The sequence below is a fragment of the Haliaeetus albicilla genome, chromosome 7 (genome assembly GCF_947461875.1).
Source record: "Haliaeetus albicilla chromosome 7, bHalAlb1.1, whole genome shotgun sequence".
In the NCBI taxonomy this organism is placed as follows: domain Eukaryota; kingdom Metazoa; phylum Chordata; class Aves; order Accipitriformes; family Accipitridae; genus Haliaeetus; species Haliaeetus albicilla.
Window position 1 is genome coordinate 7,518,273 of NC_091489.1, and position 23,635 is coordinate 7,541,907.

Sequence of the window (23,635 nt, forward strand, 5' to 3'; positions counted from 1 at the left end):
TTTTCTATTTAGAAGGTTACCAGTAGTAACTTTCCGTTCTTTGAGGTAACTAGGGAGAGCTGCCTTTAGCAATGCTTTTTCTTTCTTGCCTACTCATAAGAAGAATTGCTGCTTAAGACTAAGGGAGCTTTTTGAGGTGGATTTAAATGATGCTTTGAGGAAGAATGAGAAAGGATGTGGAGAGAAGTGTGCTGGAGCTTCTGTAGTACAGATTTGAGTACATGCCACTGTGCTAGCAAGGTCTGTGATGGGCACACCAAGCTCTGCAGTGTATTTTTGTGTTTCAGCTTGCATATTCTATCTTTAACCAGTCATATCTTTGAGGGTCAATAAACAGAAGCAGCAGGCCTGGATGTCCTGCCATTACCATCCCCAGCCAGTAACAGGCACGTGGAATATTTGGACAAGCATTTGTTTCTATTTTCAAAATTTCATACATGATTGTAGCAGCACAGAAGATGAGATTTTAATAAACAATATGTTTCCTTAGGATAACAACTCTGATTTGGGGATTTTGGGTTTTGTTGTTTCCTTTGCAGGAAGAAGGTATCGTGAAGGAAATAGACATCAGTCATCATGTGAAGGAAGGTTTTGAAAAAGCAGATCCTTCTCAGTTTGAGCTGCTGAAAGTATTAGGACAAGGTTCATATGGAAAGGTAATTTTTAATGCCATCTAATCACCTAGAGCAACATTGAAAATGTCGTGTCCTTTCTCTGAGTTCGTTTATGCTGGTAACACTGTCCGTATATAAATTATATTGTAAAGGCAGACAAGCAAGCCCAAACCCCTTCTGTCTTCATTTTAATAACACTTTTGTCTGTTTAGCTGGCTTCCTGTATATAAAAGAATTTAGGAAATAGTGCTTATGGCTCTGGACCTGGACTAATGAGCACAAGTGAGCATTAGTGAGCATCGCTGTTTATAAAATCAGACCCCCCTCCCTCTTTCTGACCTACCCACCAGGGAGGTGAATGCTGCTTAGTTGGAGGATGTAAACAGGACCATTCAAAGGCTTAAAGAAGTTAGCTGCCCAATTCCCACTGAGGGCAAATGGGATCTCAAGTACTTTCCCAAGCCCCAGACTGCTCTTCAGCTCACACTCAAAGGCCCATACACTTTGCTGAGAGGGTCCTGGAGACAAGCCCCAGTGCTGAAAAGAGCAATCGTGACAAGAGCATGGGGGAAAAAACCCCTACCTGTATGACCACAAGCTAATTTGTGGAGAAACAACATTTTAATCGTAAGTCCAAGGCTTTTCTTAATCCCAAAGACAAGTCGTCTTCAGCAGGATTTATCAGCTGGAAATGAGAATAGGAAGGAAAGATGGAGAGAAAGAGGTAGGAGTCAATTCAGTCTTAAACTCTTTCCGTGGTTTAAATAAATAAGACTTTGAAACCTGGGGAATAGTCAGCCTAATTTAAACCAGGCATGGAAGTCCTTATCATTTTAAGTATATTATTTTGTGGAGTTTTAAAAAAATATTTCCTAGCCTTCAATTCAATGGTGGATCATTCTGGCTAATGTGAAGAACTGACTTATACCTAAAAGTTGCCGAGGTACTCGGCCCAAAGCTGAGCACCCTGACAATGAATCCAGGGCCTTCAGTTTGATTCCTGAAAGAAGCTATATTGAGAGTATTTAACAACTTCCTGAGTATTCAAGAATTATATCGATAAGCAAGTCTATTAGAAGTTCCCTGAGATGAGAGATATCAGGAAAGTTAGCATTCACTACCAAGTTTTGATCTAGAGAATTTCTTGAGAGCACAGTAATGATATTTGAGTTTTAAATATTACAGAAATGTAAAAAATCAAACAACTCCAAATTAGATTTGCTGTATGACTCAGTACAAGAAGGAGAACAAGATTAGAAAATCTCTTTTGCAAAAGTAACAGAGGCAGAATGGCCAGTTTTCAGATTCAGGCAGTAAAGAGTTTGGAAGTGGTTCACTGGCTGTCTTAGATTGTACTGATGTAGTTCATTATTAACTGTCCAAGTTGGCCTTCTAGCTTTAGGCATTTTATAAGTGAAATGCCTAGTCTCTGCCACCACTTCCCAAAAGGAGATCTGATTTCTGGGGATCAGTGTGAGTGTGGACATCATAGCTGTTTGGAGCTGTGTGTGATTACAAATTGCTTTCCATATCTTATGTGAAACAGGTCAGTAAACTCCCCAGAGCAGCAAAGATGCAGGGGAGGGAAGTCTGCTTGGGAAGTCCCCAACCACCTAAATTTTCATCACCTTGGTATCTGAGCTAATGGTTCAAATCTGTAAGTCTCTGGGGATGCAAACCAGTTGGTTTTCAGGTTCTTCACCTGAGGCCTAAATAATTTCTTGCAAGATTAGAGAAGATGCCTTTGGTGTCAGAGGAGGGGCTCTCAGCACTCTTGGAAGTCACAGCACTCGCTTAGCTTTCTAGGCTGGGATTTGGGTGATAAATCCATTTCTCCAGCTAAGGAAGTTTTGCTAGTTCAGGTATTAGTAACCTGAGGTGTTTGCATGCATATCAAACTAGAAAATTGAAAGTCACCTCCAGCTGCATACCTGTTCTGGCAAATTAGTATAGCATAGCTAATACAACCAGTCAAGTAAGCACTCCAGGCCCACTTGGTGGTTTCAAGAACAATGTAACTTTCCCTTTAAGAATAATCAGAAGGACATCATTTTGCAGTACAATGCATTTTCATTTGTTCTGTTTCCTTTTTGGTTTGGTGATTATTGTGATGTCCTCTAAAACAGCACACAGTGTTCTTGACTCATCTGTTTTGGAGGGAATGCAGACAAGTGCCCTATCCCGTGCTACAGGGAACAGCTGATTAGTGACTAGTAACTTAAATTGATAATTTTGCTTTTTATGGCAATACGGGTAGCAAAAGCTTTGCAAGATTACATAGCAGATAAGATATTTGTAGAACTGCAGCCTAATACTTCTGCAGATGCAGAATGCTGTGCTGTTCTACGTGCAGTACAGTTTAAAATCATTATCTTAAGGGTTTGGGGTTTTGGTTTTTTGGATAAAGATTCCGTGACCATTTTTACAGATTAATAATACAGCTGAAAATCTAGGGTTTGGACAAGCTTGCTTTTGACTTTCTCCTCCCTTTCAATGTAATGCAAAAAATAAATCTTTTACTTGGGCTGGATAGAAAAATATCCCAACGTTTCTGTCTAGCCGAACTCTAAATGAATTGACTTCCTGTTAATGCTGGAGCAGCTGAGCTTAATTTATCATGAATGTTAATGAAAAACACTTCAGAGAGTCTTATGTGTTCCTGTCACATCCAGATTTCATCATCTGTTCCTACAGTTGTGAGCACCGGAGGTATTTGTATGTCCATCAGACTAGGAAACAGGAGATGAGAACAAGCAGCATGTGCCCAAGCTCAGCTGTTTAGGGCAGCTTGGCTGGGGAACTGTGCGTATCTCATACACACAGGAAACATCTTGAGAAGCAAAGTCTCACCAAAAACGTATCAGATTGTATTGCAGAAGTGTTGTAGCTGTGATGCTGTCAGATGTAACAGCCCTGATTAAGGTGTTCAGAGAGAATTTACCCCCAATTTTTTTTTTCCCCCAGCTTCTCCACCTGGTTGTTAAAAGGTGTTCTCCCTCCCCTCAAACCTGTCCTCAGATGTGTTCAAGAAAAACATAATCTGTTTACACATGTTTTTTTCAGGCGGAAGAGTCTTTCAACTTACAAATAATGTGCTAGAAACAGACTTCCTCCTTTCTTTTTTTGGCTTTTTATATTTTGGGTGGAGACAGTTAACAAAGCTGCATGGTTCCTGAACAGGCAATGAATAAAATAATCGACACAGATTTTTGTAATCCCACTAGACATTCATTAGTTACATAATTTCACCTAGCCTTTGTTAATTTATATATTTATAAGTATATGCTCTGTGTGGGGGCTTATTTTTGTTTCTGTATTTGGCTTTACTTCTGCTTCTGTCCAGTAACACAAGTGCTGAAATTAAAGAAAAAAGACACTGTTGTCTGATATTTCTGACCTCAGCAGACAGAGTGAGTCCTGAGAATGAGCTAAAAGATTTGTTTATTTTATTTTCAATTGTTAAAACACTGAAAGTCTTACAAAGACCAGACTAAATTACTGATTCCTTTGTTCACTATCCCTCCAGTGCTCAGATGCACTCAGAGGCAGGTAAGAAATAGTTGCATGGAGTAAAACAAAAAAGATACAATCTTAGCTACAATTTTATTTCAATTACAAATTTACACTGTCAGAAGGTGTAGCATAGAGGCTATAACGGGGAAACTGTCTTTCTTGTAATAAAACCTATTTGTTAGTCAAAGTAGCCCTACTTTTTGTTAAGTATGCACAAACAGATTTTCAGCTGTATGAACTTTCTGCTTCAGCTACATCTTAGGCAAGTCACCATTCATGACTTATGGCATAAATTACACCAAAATGTTTTTCCTCCTTAATTTAATTGATGGCAGTAATTTTAAGACACTGCACACTCCTAAGCACAAATGAGACATAACTTTTTTTCATGTAAAGCTGCTCAGAATATCAAGAGATGTGTATACACTGATTCTGATTATTCACCCATCTTTAATTGAATGTGTAAGGGCAATTAATAACGTTGAACATATTTTCTTTGTGTGGCAGTAAGGGCTTAAAACTGAAGATTTCCAGAGCTAGCTCAACCAATTGCAGGTGAAATAGATACGAAGTAATTTCAGCTAATAATTTTCATTAGATTTCCTGAACTGTAGTATCCTTCTATCAAATGCAGCAAGGCTTGTAGCTGGAAGTTCAGTACTTATCTACACAAGATGTCTGCTTTTTACAGGTATTTCTAGTGAGGAAGATCAAGGGATCTGATGCGGGTCAGCTTTATGCCATGAAGGTACTTAAGAAGGCAACTCTGAAAGGTAAGGATTGGGACAGTGGCTGCAGTCTCTATTTCTGTGCTACTTTGTCATTTACTTGTCTTGCCATTTTTTGTATTGCTGCTGTCTTACGGTATATAGAAGTGCACAAATATGTCTCTGCCACCCTCCAAAATTCTGCCTTGCTGTAGTGAACATTCTAAAAAACATACACAAAACCCATTACCTATACAGTGTGGGTGCAGGAGAACAGGTCTTTGGAGGTTTCCAGCTGCATGCTTTCTTCGCTTTCTTGGTGTTATCTATAGGACTTTTATTGGCCATACATTTATTTGTATTGCAGTGACAGTATCTTTCTGTTGCTGAAGTAAACTGGAGTAAGTATTTTTAAATAAGGATATTGCTGAAGTAAAACGTGGCTCCTACTGGGCAGAACAGCCTTCCAGCTGGTGCTTCTCACTGTATGCCTGAAAATTCATGGGAGCATATTTTCAAGTGTGGGGAGTCATTCGGAGGTTGCTGAGATCATGCTGTTTCCTAGCTCGTGACCAGTCAGTGCATGGTCTGTAGTAGGCTAGGGCTAAATGACTGATGTTTAAAGCTGGTCGTCCTCTTCTGGAGCCACTGGCTGCTACAGCCTCACTCAGACAAAAAAATTTCTAGTAAAGCACAGGACTGAAAAGCAAACAGAGTAAGTTCAGTCTCAGCTGAAGTCCTTACTGTTTGTTCCTCCACAGAATTCGGAAGATCCAGTTGTCTTCTTGTTTCCCTGAATTCACACTGTACTCTGTTTTTTCCCCTCAAAAGCCTGACACTTTCTGCGGATAAGGTGGACAACATTCATTTTGCCCAGAGCAGCTCTTTCGCTCTGTCTTGGACAGTGTGGGTTTGCACAATGTAGTGTAGTGCCTGAATTTCTATCCTAATGTGAAAACAGATCATTTTGAGATCGTTCTGATGACTTAAAAATCCAGATTGCTTTAGCATGCCTCAATTTGGGGAACCAAAAGAAGAATGAAGCTCCTGGTTATGGCAAGGTAGAGTTAGAGCAGGTGGTGGCAAGCAGACACAGCGACTCTTCTGAGTACCAGTCAAAATGGGGAAGTGGCAAACCAGGTATTTACACAGTCCTTTCCCGTAAGAAAGCCTTTTCAAAGAAACGTTAGTTTGAAGCAATTCTGGCGTGCTGATCTTTTTGTTTGGAATGTAGATGGGAAAGTTTGTTCTGGCAGAGCAGCGTGGTGTAAATAACCACTTAAATAGTACTGGGCGTACGTAATACCTAAAAATTGAAAGGTCAGGTCTGCGTACACAGCATGTGTAATAGAGTGATTCTCTGACTTCTCAACCAAGAACAGAACCCTGATGTGCCCAAACTGAGCTGAACTCAACTCTCAGAGCCTTCCCCACCTGGGGAAGCCGTCTCCTGCCAGGCGCAGGGTCTGAGGAAGGACTCTGTGATCCCTCTGATGTCAACACGTAGCAGAGACTCGTTTCAGTTTCTGTTGAGAGCCCACAACTTTTCACCTAAGGTGAAAATTGGGTATTCTCTCTTTTTATGTGTAACTCCGAGGTGTGTTGAGCAGAAAGAGTTTTTGTGGAGGGTTTCTTCTGCATCCTCAAACACACAATTTTTACTTAATGTTTGATAGCTAAATCTGTAGTGTTAGGTTCCACTAGGAAAAATATATTTGTATTATGGCAGTATTTTAGGAAATCTGAAAACTTACATGGTGGTTTTAAACTGCTCAAAGTGGTTTAATCTCTGTTCCATCAAGAACAGGCACCTCCAGATGCCCTCTGTGTTGGCAGTTCCTCGGTTTGTTGTACCACAGAACCACTGCCTCTCTCCTCCCTTGGCCGTTACAGCAGGCTATTTATTGTTTTCTCAAGCGTGGGTCACGAGACCAAAAGTTGAGGCTGCTTTGTGATTTTGCTGGATTGCATTTCTCTCCCGTTCAGACTACTTACCCCTCTGACTGGTAGCTCTGGATTTCCCATTAATCTCAAGATAACTAGCCCATTGGTAGGAACTAATTTGTCCACACTAGTTTCTACAAATAAATTAAACTTGACAGCTATTTAACTTGAAGTACAAAAATGAAGGCAAAACCCCATTGGCACAGGGCAAGTGAGCCAAACAACAATGAGGATTGCTGTCAGTGAGCTTCCATGTAACTTTTGGCACATAGGTAAGATTTCTGACAGCTTAATTTCATCTTTTAAGTGAGAGTGCTGAATTGTTGCTGCCTACCTACACTCAAAAAGGCTGGAAGTCACTCCAACGTGAAGTATTTATTACCGTGTCAAGTAACGGGAGCAAAGCCATAAGTACTTGTTAGCACTGCATTCAGTATTTACTGACAAAAGGCATGCTACGAGACAAATTTCTGAATGATTTTGCTTCCTAACTTATACTCTGCACAGTACAGCATGGAGCAGGAGACTCAAAGCTCTCAGTGCCAATGCCATTGACATGGCCACACAGCCCTAAATATCACAGCAGTTGTTTTCTTTAGTGAAAGAAATTTGCAAAGCCCATAAAATGGAGAAATGAGAAAGGAAAGAAAAGAAGAGGGGGTAGCAAAACTGTTTTTTCTTTTCTGGCTTAGTCTGAAGAATTAAAACCTGGATAAGTAAGAACGTGAGGAAGTTAAATGCCTTCAGGAGTGATGGGTTAAAACTAGCTTTGTCCCTTGCTCTGAAGAACAACCATAATGGGTCCTGCCGAAGGGTTTCCTACCCCAGGAGCCTGACTCTGGCCATGGCTGGCTGGTGACGTTTAGGAAGAAGCGGAAACACAAAATGGTGCTTCCTCCTGGGAGTCTGCTGCCTCCTGCCTCTTTCCAGGGCAGTTGGCCCTTGTTAGCATGATCCCCACTTCACCAACAGCAGAGGGTAGCATAAGAAGGGTACAGCAATCCGCAGCAGCATTCTTCAAGCATTTACAGCTCAAAAAAGTCGTTTGATACAAAAGAGGCTTTGCAGATCAATTGCATGTGTAGATTTAAGCTTGAAAAAGATCTGCTAAACAGCAGAACCGCTCCTGTTGTGAAGGGAGAATTAGACTCCAGAATATTTCAGTTTAGATTGTGAAAGTTTGCAGAGGCACATGCTGTAGGCACAAACATTTGTGAAAATGAAATTAATCTTTACCTCACGAAGGTTTGTATTAAATGTAGAGTATATCTGATTAAGCAGCTATAACAGCATGGATCCCTGAAAGTGAGAAAGCCACTGTTCCTCTCAGTTGTAAATGAGAGCATCACACACGTTTCTTTCCTTCACACCTCATTTCCTTTTGCAGGAGCTTCTGGGTGTCTGTTTTTTAAAGCAGAGAACTTCCTGTAGAAACTAGATAAGCGTTTCATTCTAATTATTAATTTTAGGAAAACCTTGTTCAAAGCGTTTGAGAATGTTATGTCTGTTATGTGCCAGATGGCAAACACATCAGATTCAAGGCTGCATGTATGCATGTTCTCATCTGACTTTGAAACACTATTTATTAAATTACAATACCCTAATAGCTACCTTTGCAAATATAGACCCTTTTTTTGGGGGGTGGGGGTGTCCAGGTGTGCAAAGACATTTAAGCACTTAAATACCTTCCAAGAGTGAGACTTTGGCCTTTCCGAATGTCATTAGATAGTACTATTAAATACCATCTTAAAATGTTGCTTTCATGTCTTCATTACTCTCCTTTTTTTTTCTTGAAAATCAGATTTTTAGATAAAAAAATGAAAGAGAATGAAGTTGATCTATATGTTTAAAAACTTACACATATATACCAGTATGTCTTGACTGCCCAGCCTGAATGCCCCATGAGACTGAGGAGAAAGAAAACAGGGACTGTTTATTCTGTGTGTATGTGTGCCTTGTATTTGCTGGCAAAACCGGGACAGAGGGAAAGGGCAGGCTGATTATTTTGATTCGCTCAGTATTTCTCTCAAGGTGTCTCAGGCTCCATCAGCTTTACGGGATGTGCTTCAGGATGCTGTGAACAAGAGCTGTTTAGATCGCTTACAGTGTAAGCCTCATTAAACACCCATGGAGTGCCCGTAAATCCCCAATGGGCTGCTGTGCTGGAATGTAAGGGCTACCTCTGCAGCTTGAAAATCAAAGACCCATCCCTCCAGGAGACATGCAATCTTAAAGAAAGTGGCACGAAGCCATAATTCACTGATACAATGCTTATGAACTTTGTAAATATTACCCTGATGATGTAGCGAAGGTTATGTGATGGGTCAAGAGGAAGTAGTTTGCATCTGCCCATCTTGTTGGTAATGGGCTGTGTAAATCTCAGCACTGGAAGCTATTTGATGCTGAGAACTGAGAGAGTCTACCTGTTTCTGCTTACGGGGTTTAGAACTGATAATCTGTTTTGTCAAAAGCTCTGAAGTGCTTTGCAGTTTATGATCCTCTCAGTCTAAGCCAGTAGGCTTATGGGTTTACAGTTCTGCTGAGTGCGTGTGATGGTTATAGATGCGGTGAGCGGTGGGAGCAGCTTTAGTGACTCACAGAGAGCTGGTGGTGTTCTTGGGGATGTTAGACTATGATATTAATTATACACTAAATGGAACAACTAACTTAGATGTCACCAGCTGGACTGTGATTTCCATCTAAACCATTGGTAAAATTGTAGTAGTGGCTTCCCTGTTTGGACACCAACTGAAGTGGCTTCTTCAGCTTTCCTCTGTATGCAGCTCAGTTTCCCTGAGATGATTGTGGTGTTTAGATCTAAGATGTCGAACTCCAGTGGCTTCCTGCTGGTTTGAAGGGAAGAAAAACCCGACAAAACAAAGAACTGAGGACAATTTAACCTTATAAGGCAGGACTCAGAAAGAGCCTTCACCTCAGATAAACCTAGCTCTTTGGTGCTGAGGTTTTCAAGGTGTCTTGTCCTATTTTGTTCAGCCCTTGTGTTTGGTGAGAGGTTCTGTTATTCACCCAGGTTCACCCTTGAAATTTTGGTTTATTATCTTTTCTTAAAGCGTTCTTCAAGCTTTTTTATATCCTCCTGGGCCTCTTATTACCCCCTTGTAAACAATTCACCAGGGTAGTCCTGCCCACACATCCAGTTTCCTCTGAGTCCAGACCCCACAGCAGAGGTCCCCTTGCCCTGCTCTTTGGAGGAAAGCCTGCGTGCTCTGAGAATTGTAACCCTCCAAATGTCAGGGCTCTGGCCTCAAAAAAAACATTGCTGGACCTAGAAGTGCTCTTAAAGATCCAGCTGAGACATGGAGTTACCCCTCTCAACAAATAGCCATATGCTAAATTTTCAATCTGGGAAGGAAATAGCAACTTCTGTGTGCCCAAACACAGTAACACTTGATTCCTCTGTATATCTCACAAGTGTCTCTAAAACGTAAAGCTCAGCCTAGTCGGTATGTGCTCAGCCACACAGCAATGCTCTTGGGTCACCATCTGGACCTTGCCCATGCGCTTGCAAGTTTTGTGGGCCAGGAGTCAAGGAGAAGATCTCCAGCTTTGTGCTGAGCTGCAGAACATGCCAACCTTGCCCGTCACAATTTAGGAGCAAGCTGGAATTAGTAGCTGTCATCCAAGGAAGCAGAACTTTCTTTCCTCCCGTGGGAGTTTTTAAAAGGAAACCAAGAAGATCTTCAACAATCAGTGCTTAGAGGTCACTGTCGGGCTCTGGCGTCAGACCACCTCTTTCTTCCTCCCCTAAAAAGTCAGCTTATCTAGGGCTTGCTTTCTGTAGGAGGAAAGGGTACAGTACATTTGAGAGAGCTCACTTAGGTTGTTCCTAATGGGCCATGGAGAATAATGTGTTCATATATTGTAAGAAAAATGAGCTGTGGTTAGGCAACTAGCTCATTGTGTGTCAGCAAATATTACAGAGCGTCCCAGCCTGAATATACAGCAGACTGGACAAGTCAAAAATGACAAAAAGCATCGCTGGAAGTTTATTTTCGTAGTGCTTGCTGAAGAGCATTGGCTTGTGTTCATTGAGATTGTAGCTGCTGGGTTAGATACTTAATACTCTTTAGTGATTCCGTACAGTGTTTGGATTCAGGTTTGGATGGGAAGGGAAATCTTGCCTATAAATATGAACTGAGCATGCATCACTTAAAGATTTTATTATCTGTTTCTATTCAAGCTGTGTGGAACTTCTTATTGTATGAAGTCCTGATTAAATTACAGCCTCTTCACAGTGCCGAGTGCATCATGAAGATCCTGTTATCAGGCAAAAATTCCCACCGGTAAGACATTCAAGAAATGAACTCTGGATATTAAAAATGCTCTCTGCTTTGTAGCAAGGGAGCATTTTGGCTAGTTTGTTTTTGCACAAAAACCTGTTATTCCTCATGGAGCTTTTCCTACGTGCCAGAGAAAATTCAGCTTTCTCTTCATGAAAATTTTGGCTGTTGAGTTCTGTATAGGGTCACCTTGTTAAAATTGTTGCTTGGGTTGCTAGGTAGGAAATTCTTCCTATTGTCCTAAGGAGGACAGAATTATTAAGTCTTCGCCTAAATACTGGTAAAAATTACAATCAACCTCCCTGTCATTCAGCCAGACTGATTTGCATAGGAGCACACACTTCTGCACTTGTTGTACATGCTGTAGGTAAATGCAGCAATATTGCCCAGTTCTTTCCTGTCCATGCATTTGTTCCAGTACAACTCTGCTATTACAGTCATATCAAACTACAGCTCACTGCATAGTTGTATGTTCATTTGGAACCAGCCTCAGCAGCTTAATGTATTGCTGCTGAAATAGCTTTGCCCCGAAGAGAGCACAGGACAGGACTGAGAAGCAAACCCCAGCCTTCTGCATGAGAAGTTCAGTGGTGTAGCAGAAACTGTGATGGGAGTCCTAGCATCCAACAGCATTGGTGCTTTGGCTCAGACCAAGCTTTTGAAGCAATTCTTCCAGTCATCTCCATTTGCTGTGCCTTGGTTTGCTGGGCACTGCAGTTTCGGAGCACCCAAGCTAGGTTCCCTCCTGAGGAAACTAAACCAGGAGCACACCCAGTGCCCTCCAGACTCTCGTGGGCATTCAGGCCATGGGACCAAAGTGTGACATCAAGTGTGGGGCAACCTCAGGTTCCCAGCACCCACCGTTACTTTCCATAGATTGCTGGCTGCACCATACTGCTTGCTAGTGCAGTCATAGGTTTAAGCCAAAGTTACAGACTTCGCTGTTGAAGACACTGAGTGCAACTGTGTTTGTGTTTTTCACTAGGTATAGCACAGAGCTGTCTTAAATTTTTCCATCTTTTTGATAAGTTAACATGCCCACACCCTTAGCTTCTAATCCCTGTGCAGTTCCATGGGTTAGCAGCAACTGAAAGTGTTGCATTATTCAGGTATTCATATGATGATTCCCTAGAGAGCACAAAGGAGATTCAAATCTGAAGTCAGAGGAAGAAAGCACTGAAAAGTCTGCTGATTTCTTTGGCAGAAAGGACGTGTTCTTCACCTGTGATCAAATTATACAAGTTTGTTCTAAACGTTTGTTGAGTCACACTCTTCTGTCAATGAAATAGGGAAAGAAGGACTTCAAAGTTTCTAAAAAAGCAGCAGCTCTTGCAGGTTGCATTTGAATGTGTCCCCTGGCTATTCCAGCCAGTCAAGGAATGGTGGCTGGTCTTTTTCAGGAATGAGTAGTCCATCATACTCACTTCTTTTTTGATAGTAAAAAGCAATTTTCCAGATCACCTTGTAATTTTCAGTCAATTTGCCATCTACATCTTTAAATTTTCAGTTGATCCTGCTGTGCTTGACACAGTGAATAAGTAGCAATGGAGACACTTGAAACTGCAGCTCCTGTAGGTGCCATCAGTAAAAAGCTTTTAGACCCAAACTCATTCTTCAAAGTCCCCGTAGTAGACTTGATTAAGGGCTTTCATTACTGCTTGCTTTCCCTTGGATTATTCTTTTTGTCGTATTCATTGCACTGTATATCTAATGACAGCTATTTGCAGTTATTCCCAATTGGTTGTAGCTTTACAGAAAAACCAAATTTGGTATTTTCTATTGTCTAGTAGCAGATTGCTGTTAGTTGCTTTTGGTGTAGTTTCAGGAATGGAGAGACTACACGGACAGTTGTCCTGAAGCCACAAGTGAAATGTTTATCCTGTTTGACAAATGTGGTGCAATTCCATTTTAGCTGTAGAAAACCCGCTTTCACCAGGAAAGAACTGGGAGGTGCAATGGCCTTTGTCAGCCCTCACACCCCTCCCCAGCAATAGCTGGAAAGCAGAGAGAGAGGAGAGAAAAGCACAGCTTAGTTTAATTGGAACAGGTCTATGAAGACGGACGTGAAGCTCCAGCTGAATGAACGAGTCCGGAGTGAGGCAGGCACCGCTGGCTGCGTGCAGTGCTCTGCCTCGGCCGAGTACCTGGGAGCGCGGACTGGCTGATCCCTGGGACAACCACAGAGGCTCAGTGGTTCTGCTTTGGAAGCCGAACTGGTGTCGCTGCCTGCGTCTGCGCCAGGTAAACCCACCGGCGTGGGACTCTCGGAGGGCACCTCGTGCCTTGCGCTGCCGCTAACGCCTGGGCTGGAAGGCACCCGGGGCAGTCCCGCAGCCCACCTCTGACCTCGGGTGGCACAGCTCTGCTTCTCTGTCATTCCTGACAGACGTTTGCCTAACTCATCCTTAGGCTGTCTCTGTGCCTACCGTTACGAAATGCTTCCTAACACCTGCCCTGTACCTGCCTCGCCACAGCTGAAGCTGTTAGTTCGCATCCTCTCTGCTGCGAACAGTTTTGTCTCTGCAGTTTTCTGCCACGTCTTGAAGGTTGTTATCATGTTTAGCTTCCCTCTTCTGTAGGCTGAGAATCTCTTCCTTTCCTTCCTCAGGGTTCACTTTTTCTAGATGTCTGGGTTAGAAGAAGATTTAGTTATACACTAGGTAAGTCAGAGGTAACTGTTAAACAAAATGTGATCTGCTCTGGCTGCGTGTTCCAGATCTAAGGTTCTCTGTGAATGCTTTGTTATGACAGAAGTAGTAGCAGTACCCCTGCTCTACCAAGCAGATTGTTGAAAATTCAGTTTTTTTAATGAAACAGATAAAAATGTCCTGCTGCAAAGACAGCAGAGTGGTCGTGTTCTTGAGATGTTGAATGTTTGTTCCTCGGGGGAACAAACATTCAGAGAAAGTTCCTAGGAAAAGCCAACCCTCAGGTAGAAGGATTTGCAATACGGCTCTTCTGGCACCGCTGCGCGAGACAGCAGCACTTCTGGAGGGTGGTTTCAGTTCCTCATGGTTGCCTGCAGCTGTCAACCTCCATTCCCCTTCTCTCATGTGTTTAGCTTCAGAATTAAGCTGAACATCAGTGGGCAGGACTTACCCAGGCCAGTCAGGCTTTACCAGCGATAACATAACACTGGTCACTGTTTTATCTTGCCTGATGCCCTTTTTCTTCTGCCTTTCTGGCTGGCATCCCATAGGACAAAATGGGCATCTTCGTGTGAAGGTCTGCTTTTCTGGTTTTGTTTTGGCTTGGTCTTGGGACATGAAATTTTTTTGTGTCTTGTTTGTCTTGTGCTGTCTTTAAGGAGCTTTGTAAGCTTTCTGTTTGCTTGTAATGCTTCTAATTTTAAGAAACCCACTGCTGAAAAAGAGAAGCTATTGCTGCCAAGCCATCGAGTCAGCTGTGCAGCACGTGAATGAACCCTGGGAGCCTTTTAATCCTGCCTGACGTCCAAGAGCTTGCTGTTGGTACCACGAGGCTGCATGAATTACAGGAAGAGAAAAACTGCTCTTTTGGCAAATACAGGCTCAAACACTTTTAGTCTTCATCTCCTTTGAATTTATGTGATGTAGTCTGTTCTTTCATGGCAGGCTGTGTTTAGCATAGGACCTGGTACCTCAGTTTAGGAGTTAAGACTTTGGCTCTGCTCGGATTTCTGTTGCCAGCCTGCTGCATGAACATAAACCAGCTACTGTTACTGCTGCTGCTCTTCTCAATCTCCATATCTGTAAAGTTAACCTAATTATGCCAGCCTCCTCTTCACAGTGCTCGATGTCCTTACGAAAAGTAATAGTCAGATATTAATGGAGATGTTATTAACACTTCTCCCCACTTAAGTGCAATCTGCTGCGTTACGGAATTTAATGGCTGAAGAATCCAAACCAATAAATTGTTAGGAAATGTCTCTTCTGCATAATGCATTGACTATTTGAAATAATCAGAGCTGTGAATCAACTGTACTTTTGCATAAAATTGTAGCTGTAGTGGAAAGCTAAGCTGGAAATACAATAGCTAAATATCCCTGGGATTTTTAACTTCCTTGATGGACTCTGCAAGTCTTTGGCTGTGGTGCAAATCCATTATCTATATAAAAAGCATTTGTTTGTTCTGTTCACTGAGTAAGTTGCACCGCTTGGAGCATCCAACGTAGTTGCCATTTAACCAGTTTCAGCTGCCTGCAACTGCAGTGCACGTATAGTTGGTTGGACACCAAATTCGTAAGCATCCTCTGGGAGTCGAATCCCACTGCTTTTACGGGTTCCCATAACACAACAGAAAAATGTTATTTCCTTTCAAGCAGGAGGGCAGATGAGCAGAGAGGTCAACGCTGCCACTTGACGCCATTTGAAGCCAGCGTGACGGCAGAGGGCAGGGGGTCGGTTGCACTGCCGATGGTTTGCCTCGCGGCGTTGCAGTTGGGTCGCTTGTAAACCTTCACCAAACAGCTGGCCAGGCGTTCTGTTCACAACTACTGCCGGAGGTGTGCTAGCACTCAGCTGGCTCTCCATAAAAGTTAGATGGCACGGTGTAGAAACTACCATCTGGGATTTGTTTCAACGGAAACGAAATTATTGTCTGTGGTTTTATACTCTTCATGTGGGTTACACATGTCAGTTACGGCTTCCTCATGGCTGTGGCGTTTGCTCCAAGTTGGAGGTTTTGATGATGTTTGAAGAGAGACCAGCAATCAGCATCAATGACAACCTCTCCTTTCTATTTTGTCTACAGCATTTTCTATCTGCATGTGACTGTAACTGACACGCTCGAGAGGTTTCCATGGTGCAGTAATTTAACCGACATTTTCTCAGCAGTGGTAGATTAATTTGTAAATTTGGGCAAAGCCTGAATTGCTCAGATAATTGCGCTGCATCCCTGGTCATCTTTCAGACTTTGTTTGTGCTATAGTATACTTGCCATTTAGTGAGCAGTTGTCATCGTCATCACTGTTAACTCAGAGTTGCCTTTCATGCTTAGAGGGAGTTTCAGGTTTATGGGATTGTACTGCTATATGGGTTTTCTTAATGCTCATCAATTCAATTTGGTTTTCATTATGGATACAATAAGCTATACAATGTAAAATATTAATGTTGTACATCTAGGTAGGATGTAGATAGATGCAGGTACTAACTTGACCCTTGTTATCATAAGAAAGAAATATTTTCAAATGTACGTTTAGAAGGACTATTTTTTATTTTTGTTTTTACACGGTATTCCGTGCGTTTGAGTCACTTTTACCACCTATCTCTGTCTCCTAGAAAAATTTCCCCATGAAGGGAAAAGGATGGGCCCCCAGCTTGTGCCCCCTCTGGCTTGCTTTGTTCTGGAAATTAGCCAGTGGCTTTGCTCAGCCCCCAGACTTTTACACAGAAAATGGTTTCTTAAGCAGCACATTTTGACCTTGGTACGAAGGAAACCAAGAGGCTTTTCCTTGACCATCCCACTAAGTGCACAGCCTTCATTTAGCTGACATTCCAACCTACTGAAATCTGGACATCCCCATTTTCCAGAAGCCCCTCAGCTGTCCCCAGGTAAGCTGGTGCCCCCCAGATTCCTGAGAGCAGCTTTCTGGGGCAGTGGAAAGCTGCCATCCCCCGAGCCCAGCATCAGGAGTCGCAGCAGGCTTGGAGATGTCATCTGGGGTGTGGAGCCAAAGGAAAGGCAATAGGAAGGGCAAAACCACAGGTGGAGAAGTGGAGGGCCAGGAAGAGAGAGTCATGGATCACGGGCAGCACTTGCTTCAGGTGTCATTTCGAGAGCATCACCCCTCCTCCCACCCCTTTCTGCTTGGGACTCGAGAAGGGGCTGCAAGGGAAGAGGGCTGCTGAGCGCCGGTGCTGGCAGAGGGGTGCTCGGTGCTTTCCCTCGGTAGAAAAGAGCGAGGCTGTTCCGCTCTGCTGCCCGGGCATGGGGGTGGAGGGGGTTTGAAGGGTGGCTGTGGGTGAGACTGGTGGAGCAAAAAGGAGGTGCTCATGAGGCGGAAGACTTGACCTCACTACTTGAGATTTGCCAGTGTGAGAGGACTCCTTACGTGCATCTTCATTAGAAATATGCAGAAACCCTGCCATGCTGTTACGGCACGCTTGTTTTTTAGTTTGCTCTAGAGAGTTTATCACATGAGAGGGTTTGAGAGCACTCCTTCATAAGCAGAACAAAGCAAGCAACTTCTAAAGCAAAGCTTTAAGGAAGCCTGAAAGTTTGCACTCTGCATGTGAGGAGTATGGTTTGCTGAGCAGTCACTGGAAGGACTGTCACAGGGCTGGTGGTCGCTGGGCTGGGTGGCCCCGGAGGAGCTCCATTAGCCCTCTGCATTACCCCCAGCTATCACCTATGGGGTAACAGCCGTAGTGATCCGAGGCTCTTGGTAAGGCTGTTTGAGATCTCAGAATTAAAAGCACTGTGTGGAAGCTAAACTGCTCATGGTTATTCTTCATGGGGTTTTTGAGTCCATTCCCAATACAAATTTCTAGTTCCTGGGGTTTTTTCACTTTGCTGGAATATTCTAACATGTTACAGGCATTAATCCTGGTACAAATGTTCTGTTTCAGTCAGTCTCCCAAACACTTGTGCATAGTAGTGAAATCTAGAAATGTTTTTTAAAAAGTGTGCTTTATTGAGGTGGAGTCACTGCAGCAAAGTAGCACAGAGTGAAAGATGCAATCTCATTCCCCTGCAGCCAGGGCGGACTGGTTTCTTACTAACTCATTATTTAACTTTTTCTGTTCAGTTTTGTTTTAAAATGTGTCAGGTGATGAGGCACCGATCCCAACCCTTCACTCTGCTCTATAGGTGTTCATCCAGTTACAGTTTGCCCGACAGCCTACATTTCCTCTTTGTCTGTTTCAATTACCTCCTCCTATTTATATTCCTTTCTTTCCTTTTATTTTGATAAATAAGTCTCCTCTGTCCTTCATGTTTATATACTTTAAATATTTATCTGCTCTCCTCCTGTCTCCCTTTAGTCATTGCTTAGTACGGTTTATGTTTAGCTCTTGGCAGTTACCCAGTGACATAGGAAAAAAGAAGATTTCCTCTTCAGTTAGGTATTCTTTTGGAGTTCAAGCAGCTATGTATATTTTCAGAACTGTATACAGGGACCAAGATGTAGATGGTGAGATCCTATTAATGTCAACAGCAGTTTTACTACTGACTGTTTTAGGGCCATGATTTCACCCAGAGACTCTCTGAACTTAGTCATATCTTCCACGAGGCTCCCTATACATAGTGGAGTCCAGGCTGAATAATAATTTGCGACTGTTTAAGCACTGTTTCTCCGCTCACAGGAGAAAACACTAGATCAGCCTTTCTTTCTTGTTTGTGTGGCCAAGGCTGGTTGCAAAGCTTTAGTCAGTGTGTCGGTACCAAAATGAGACCAGGCTTTTCCTTCTGCTCTAATTTAGGAAATGACCTTGCCTTGACTTCGCACCCTACTTGCTGATGGGACTGGAGGCTTCTTCAGTGACAGACAGCCGTCTCACAGATGCTCGTTTATTTTTATGAGGCAAACATATCAAAGGAGCTGTATTAAGCATGTCTGCGTAGCATGTCAGGGCCTGGGCAAAGCAAAGGTTTGGTTTGCCTGAATGTTGACATTAAACTCCACAATTTTCCTGAAATATCTTGAGTTCTAAATTCCCATCTATTTTGTGTGCAAGTAGCTCAGAGGGCTGGATTGCAGGCAACCTGATAAACCTGGTCCTGCATGGTTTACAAATAGAAGCTGTCTCAGGGCTTTGTATCTCCTAAATCAACTGAGTGTCCTCGGGTTTGGATGATAAGCCACTATCCTAGCTTCCTCAGGGATGCCTTAAATATACTAGTTACTCATTTTGCAAACAAAATATTTGGAATTCAGTAACTAAACTGCTCATCCAAAACATTTTGTTAGAGCGAGTCAGATTGGATCGACTCTGTGTTTACCACATCCAAGCAGCCCAATGGAAGAAGTGTTTGGAGTGAGAAGTCAGCCTAGTGCAGCCGTGGCCAATGTTAACGTTTGCCTTGTGCTCCATCGCTGATCCATCCAAACATTCCCTTTTGAGAAATGTCCCTCTCACTGTCCAGCCACTGCCTTGCGTTACCCGTATCGGAACTAAGCTGGCAAACTGCTCTCCAACTAGGCCAATCACAAACCCATCACTTCATACTTTTGTATGTTTACTACACTTGGAAGGCACAGGGGTTCTGTTTTAAAAATTCCTGGTGGGCTTAGTGAACAGATTTTTCCTGAAGCACCCATAAATCCTCTTTTTTATTATTCCATCTTCTGAATGTGCGTTACGATTGATAAAGAAAAGATTCAGTGTACTGTTTCTGGAAGAGTGTCTATCCACCAGAACAGGACTTCTGAGTGAAATTTCTCTTGAAAAAACTTTGGTAGTAAGAATTTCAGCAGAATGCTCTAGTTTGATTGTATATCTTTGTAAAAATTATTTTACAGTTGTACATTGTAATTAGTGTTTAAGAAATAATAGATGAAAAATAAATTAAAACCCTTAACAAAACAGTACTGTGGTGCACCCAAAACAATTTTTTGCAATTTAATTTTGGCAAAACTTGCTGAATTTAGGCTTTTTGTTCCAATTCAGAACAAAAGCCACAGCAAAAACATCTTTGAAAATGTCCAAAATTACAAGTTTCAAGCAGCTCTACAGAAAACATTTACCAGGATTAGTTCAGCCTATAAGCAAAACTGCCCTGGTGGCAAATGACAGCATCCCAGTACATGCGTTCTCCACAGAGGGATAATACCGTGTTTCCGCTCCTTCCAGGAATTCTCACTTAATATTATATAAAAGATTGTTGGTCTTGTCCATAAACATCCCACCTGGAGCAAGCAGAAGGTTCCATACTGCGCCATTAAACAAAACGGTAGGGGCTCATGTAACAAGGCAGAAGGGACTCGGGTGGGCTTTAAGTCACTCTCACGCAGGGGTACTTTGCCCTGAGTTAGTGTCCCAAGGAGCTCCCGGGGAGCTCCAGCACCACCCTCACCCCCTTCCACCTCTGCCAGGCTTTGCAAGCAAATTAGTAGTTGCTCAAAGATCCTTGAAGGAGAAGAAACTTCCCTTTCAGTACAACTGGCTCTTTAGGCCTGCAGAAACTAAATAAAGGGAACAATTTTTTTTCTGTAGAAGGCTGGCATAAAAGGGAATGTCTTTGCATTTTCGCTGCTGAGCCAGTGGTCGCTCCCAATACTTTTCAATCACAAAAGCTGGTTTTTTGCCTTTGATGATACGCTGCGGAACATATTTGTGGTGAATACCAAAGCACAGACAGTTTTCCCACTTCCAGAGTAAAGTAATCCACAAACTTTATTCAGCCCTGCCTGTAACACCCCCCATAAGAGGTGTGTTTTAAGAGCAAACAGCAGCAACGGTTGATTAAACCACGCTGATCCTCAAGCTTTAAAGGCAAGCGGTGAAACTCCTTACCCTGAGAGACCCAGCAGCTCTGGGACATCTGGATCATCTCCATCTCCAGCAGGACAAGAGAAAAACAATTTCTTCATTGCTTCTGTCGACTTAGGAATATTGCAATAGTAAACAGAAGGCAAACGCTCACTGAATGCTGGAATGCCCCACGGGTAGGAAACATCTGGCTCGGAGCTGCCTCTCCTTTGCAGCTGCATGCGAGTTAGCCAGCGCTGCAGGAGCTGCAAGGGAATTGGAGCCTGACAGGAGATGTGAGAGAAGTTTGATGGCGAAAATTCATCCCTCCTTGGACTGTATTGAAGAGTAGGACTGAGGACTATATGTACCTTTATATCTTTTCTCTGTTGGATTCTGGTAGGTTAGAACTAAATTTTAAATATCTATTTTGTAAAGGGAGAAAAGGCCGACTCTCTCATAACTGTTTGAAGCAACTTTTCTTTATTGCAAAACTATATGAAACAGCCACCAGTTTCTCCCTTCAGGTCATCATAATTTCCAGAGCTACTGATGAATGGTATTTACTGGGACTGCTGAATTCTAAGGCCAGCCCTCTTATCCGTTTGTCATTTTGAAATTATGCCTATTCCTAGAGCACAGGTATTTATTGCCTGTCAGTAAGAGTTAATATTGAAATTGTTGCTATTGCCTGCAATAATTAATAATAATAAAAAATCTGTTCAGCTGAAGCAAATATAATAAAAAATAGGAGTATGTTATAGTAGAATTCAGGAAACAAATATATCACTTCATGGATCATTTGACAGGATATCACATCCACTAAGGTAAACAAATTTAAATAAAACATATGTTTTACATTAAAAAAAAAAAGGTGACCCAGGTGCAGCTATGCAGAGGTGTTGAAGGCTTTCTGTTTTGCACAAGTCATGGACAGATGTACTTCTAGCTGTACGTTTTGGCTTTTTGAAGGAAGTTCCATGCAAATGTTCCATGCAAAGTTCCAAATGGCAGCTCTCTCTGCTCTTCATCGAGCCGTTTATTCAGTTTGTTTATAACAATGTTAGTTAGGGACCGATTTATGCGGTTGTAAGGGGCGTAATTCTGACTTTGTTGATGTTGTACATCACCATAGGATTTGGCTTATTGGCTATCATTGCACGTCTGCAGCTCACAGACCGTGGAGGGGGAATGGCTTCACCTGGGAGCTGTGCACAAGCACATCTGTGTATATTCCGTTGGTCCAGTTCTGTTTAAAAATACACAAAAATTGAAATTTCACCTCTGTGTGAGGACATGAGGTTTATACGATCATCAAGCTGGTCTATCGGTCAGTACTTCTCTAACGACGGGGTTGAAATCCACTGGCTAATTTCAGCAAAAAATCTAAAACACATTTAAGCTCCTGCAGCGCCTGTGGGATTTTTTGGCTGGGGAGAGAGGTCCAAACTGGTGTCCCAGTGGGGAAGCGGCGGGAGGTCAGAGCTGGCAGAGACTCTGTGGGGCAGGAGGGAGCCCACGGAGCAGCACCCGCAGAGCTCAGACCTGCTGCAGCCTGGGCGAGGGTGTCAGGAAAACAGTGGGGAGAGCTCAGGTCACTGCTCTCAGGATTTGTTTTCAGCAGAGATAGTATGTCCTAGAAACCCGTGTTTGCTCCTGACAGCTCCCATATGATTTTTTTTTTTTTTTTTTTTTTTTGTAACGTTAAACTTCATCAATCTGTCCTTTAATTCTCCTTGTTGGAAAATTGGGCAGAGGTACTTCAGAGGGATATTGCAAGATTTAATTAATTTTTCCAAACGTTTAGGGAGAATAATGAATAGGTGATAAATAATATAAGTAGAAGTTCAATATTAAAAGTTTAGGATTAATTTAGAGACATCTGTCAAGGATTAATTTAGAGACATCTGTCATTCCAAATCTCAACATGGAAGCATCCAAGCTACTTTAAAAAAACCAAACCCAACAAGAAACAAAGGAAAGTCTTTGGTTTCTTTAAAGCCAAATGTGTTGTTTCATGTAAAAGGGGGAAAAAAAGGAGGGATGGGGGGGGATAAAATGACCTCCTCCAGACCCTGGACTCCTAAAACCCAGTCTGCATTCATATCGATTTTTCAGAGTGCCCTTCTACAAAGGAGTGTCTCCTGCTCTGTGAATCTGTTTTTTTCCTTTGCTGCAGCAGCGCTAGGGCTGAGTGGTAAAGCTCTGTTTTTAATGGCTTCTTCCCCATATCTAAAGAGTTCCATATTTGGGGGCACAGAGGATCTTTCTTCCAGAAAAATAACCTTCACGAAATTATATGCCTTTCAAAAGAAATGCGCGTAAAATCCCTATGTGACATTATTGGTGTACTTCTACATTCAGGTGTCAACAGGACACTTTTCTGTTTTCCTTTCTGTTGTAATAATGGTGTGCTGATAAGGTACAACATGAAAGGCTGCTCTTTAGAAGATTTGTGTATAATACTGTGTGGAGCAGAAACACAGTAATGCAAATAGCATTTCCAAGCAGAACCACTGAAGCCAGATTATGATCCTTTTTAGAAAGCCTGTATTTCTTCATACCTCGAGTAATTAGTCACCACACAAGCACTTTGTCTTCCAGACATACACAGTGTGGATTTGAAATTAGAATCTAGTTCTCTGCTTTTGTCTACAACAGCCAGCATTAAAAACAGATGAAAATAACAGAATCAAAAAGGATGTTGCACATAGTTTTATGTATATATTCCATTTTATATATCACTGGCATGTACCAGCGCTACGTGAAGAATTTGAAATTGAGTTGCGTGTTCCTGTGTCTGAGTTATATTTTGCTTTTGTTCCACTGGAGGCATGGCACTGTGTTTTAGGGAAGTGAGGAGGGTAACGGATGAAATTTAAATCCATTGGTTTATTCACTGATTTATGTCTCCTGCTACCGATATTTTTCAATGGTGATTTAATTAACATAGTTGCTAACTCTTCCTGTTCTTGCTTTGTTAATTAATTAGTGCTCCGCTCCTGGCTGAGCTGGGACATTTCTTATCACGAGGTCATTTTGAAAGGTAGGGATGGGCAAATAATTTATAGTCAATAATGCTTTTTGCCAAACATCTCTGAGCAGATTGTGGAACCTTTGACGTTATTCATGTATTTTCTGTGTGTATCTTCCTGCAGGAACAGGTT

The 23,635-nt window shown here is 42.3% G+C and overlaps 1 protein-coding gene across 4 annotated transcripts in view; it reads left to right on the plus strand.

Moving 5' to 3' along the window:
• RPS6KA2 (ribosomal protein S6 kinase A2) overlaps positions 1-23,635 on the plus strand; it is a 308,863-nt gene that overhangs the window by 196,924 nt on the left and 88,304 nt on the right. For all 4 annotated transcript variants that reach the window (XM_069786870.1, XM_069786872.1, XM_069786871.1 and 1 more), the window contains 2 exons: positions 540-656; positions 4,819-4,900. In XM_069786870.1, the coding sequence (XP_069642971.1) occupies positions 540-656; positions 4,819-4,900 (199 nt within the window). The remainder of the gene's footprint in view (positions 1-539; positions 657-4,818; positions 4,901-23,635) is intronic.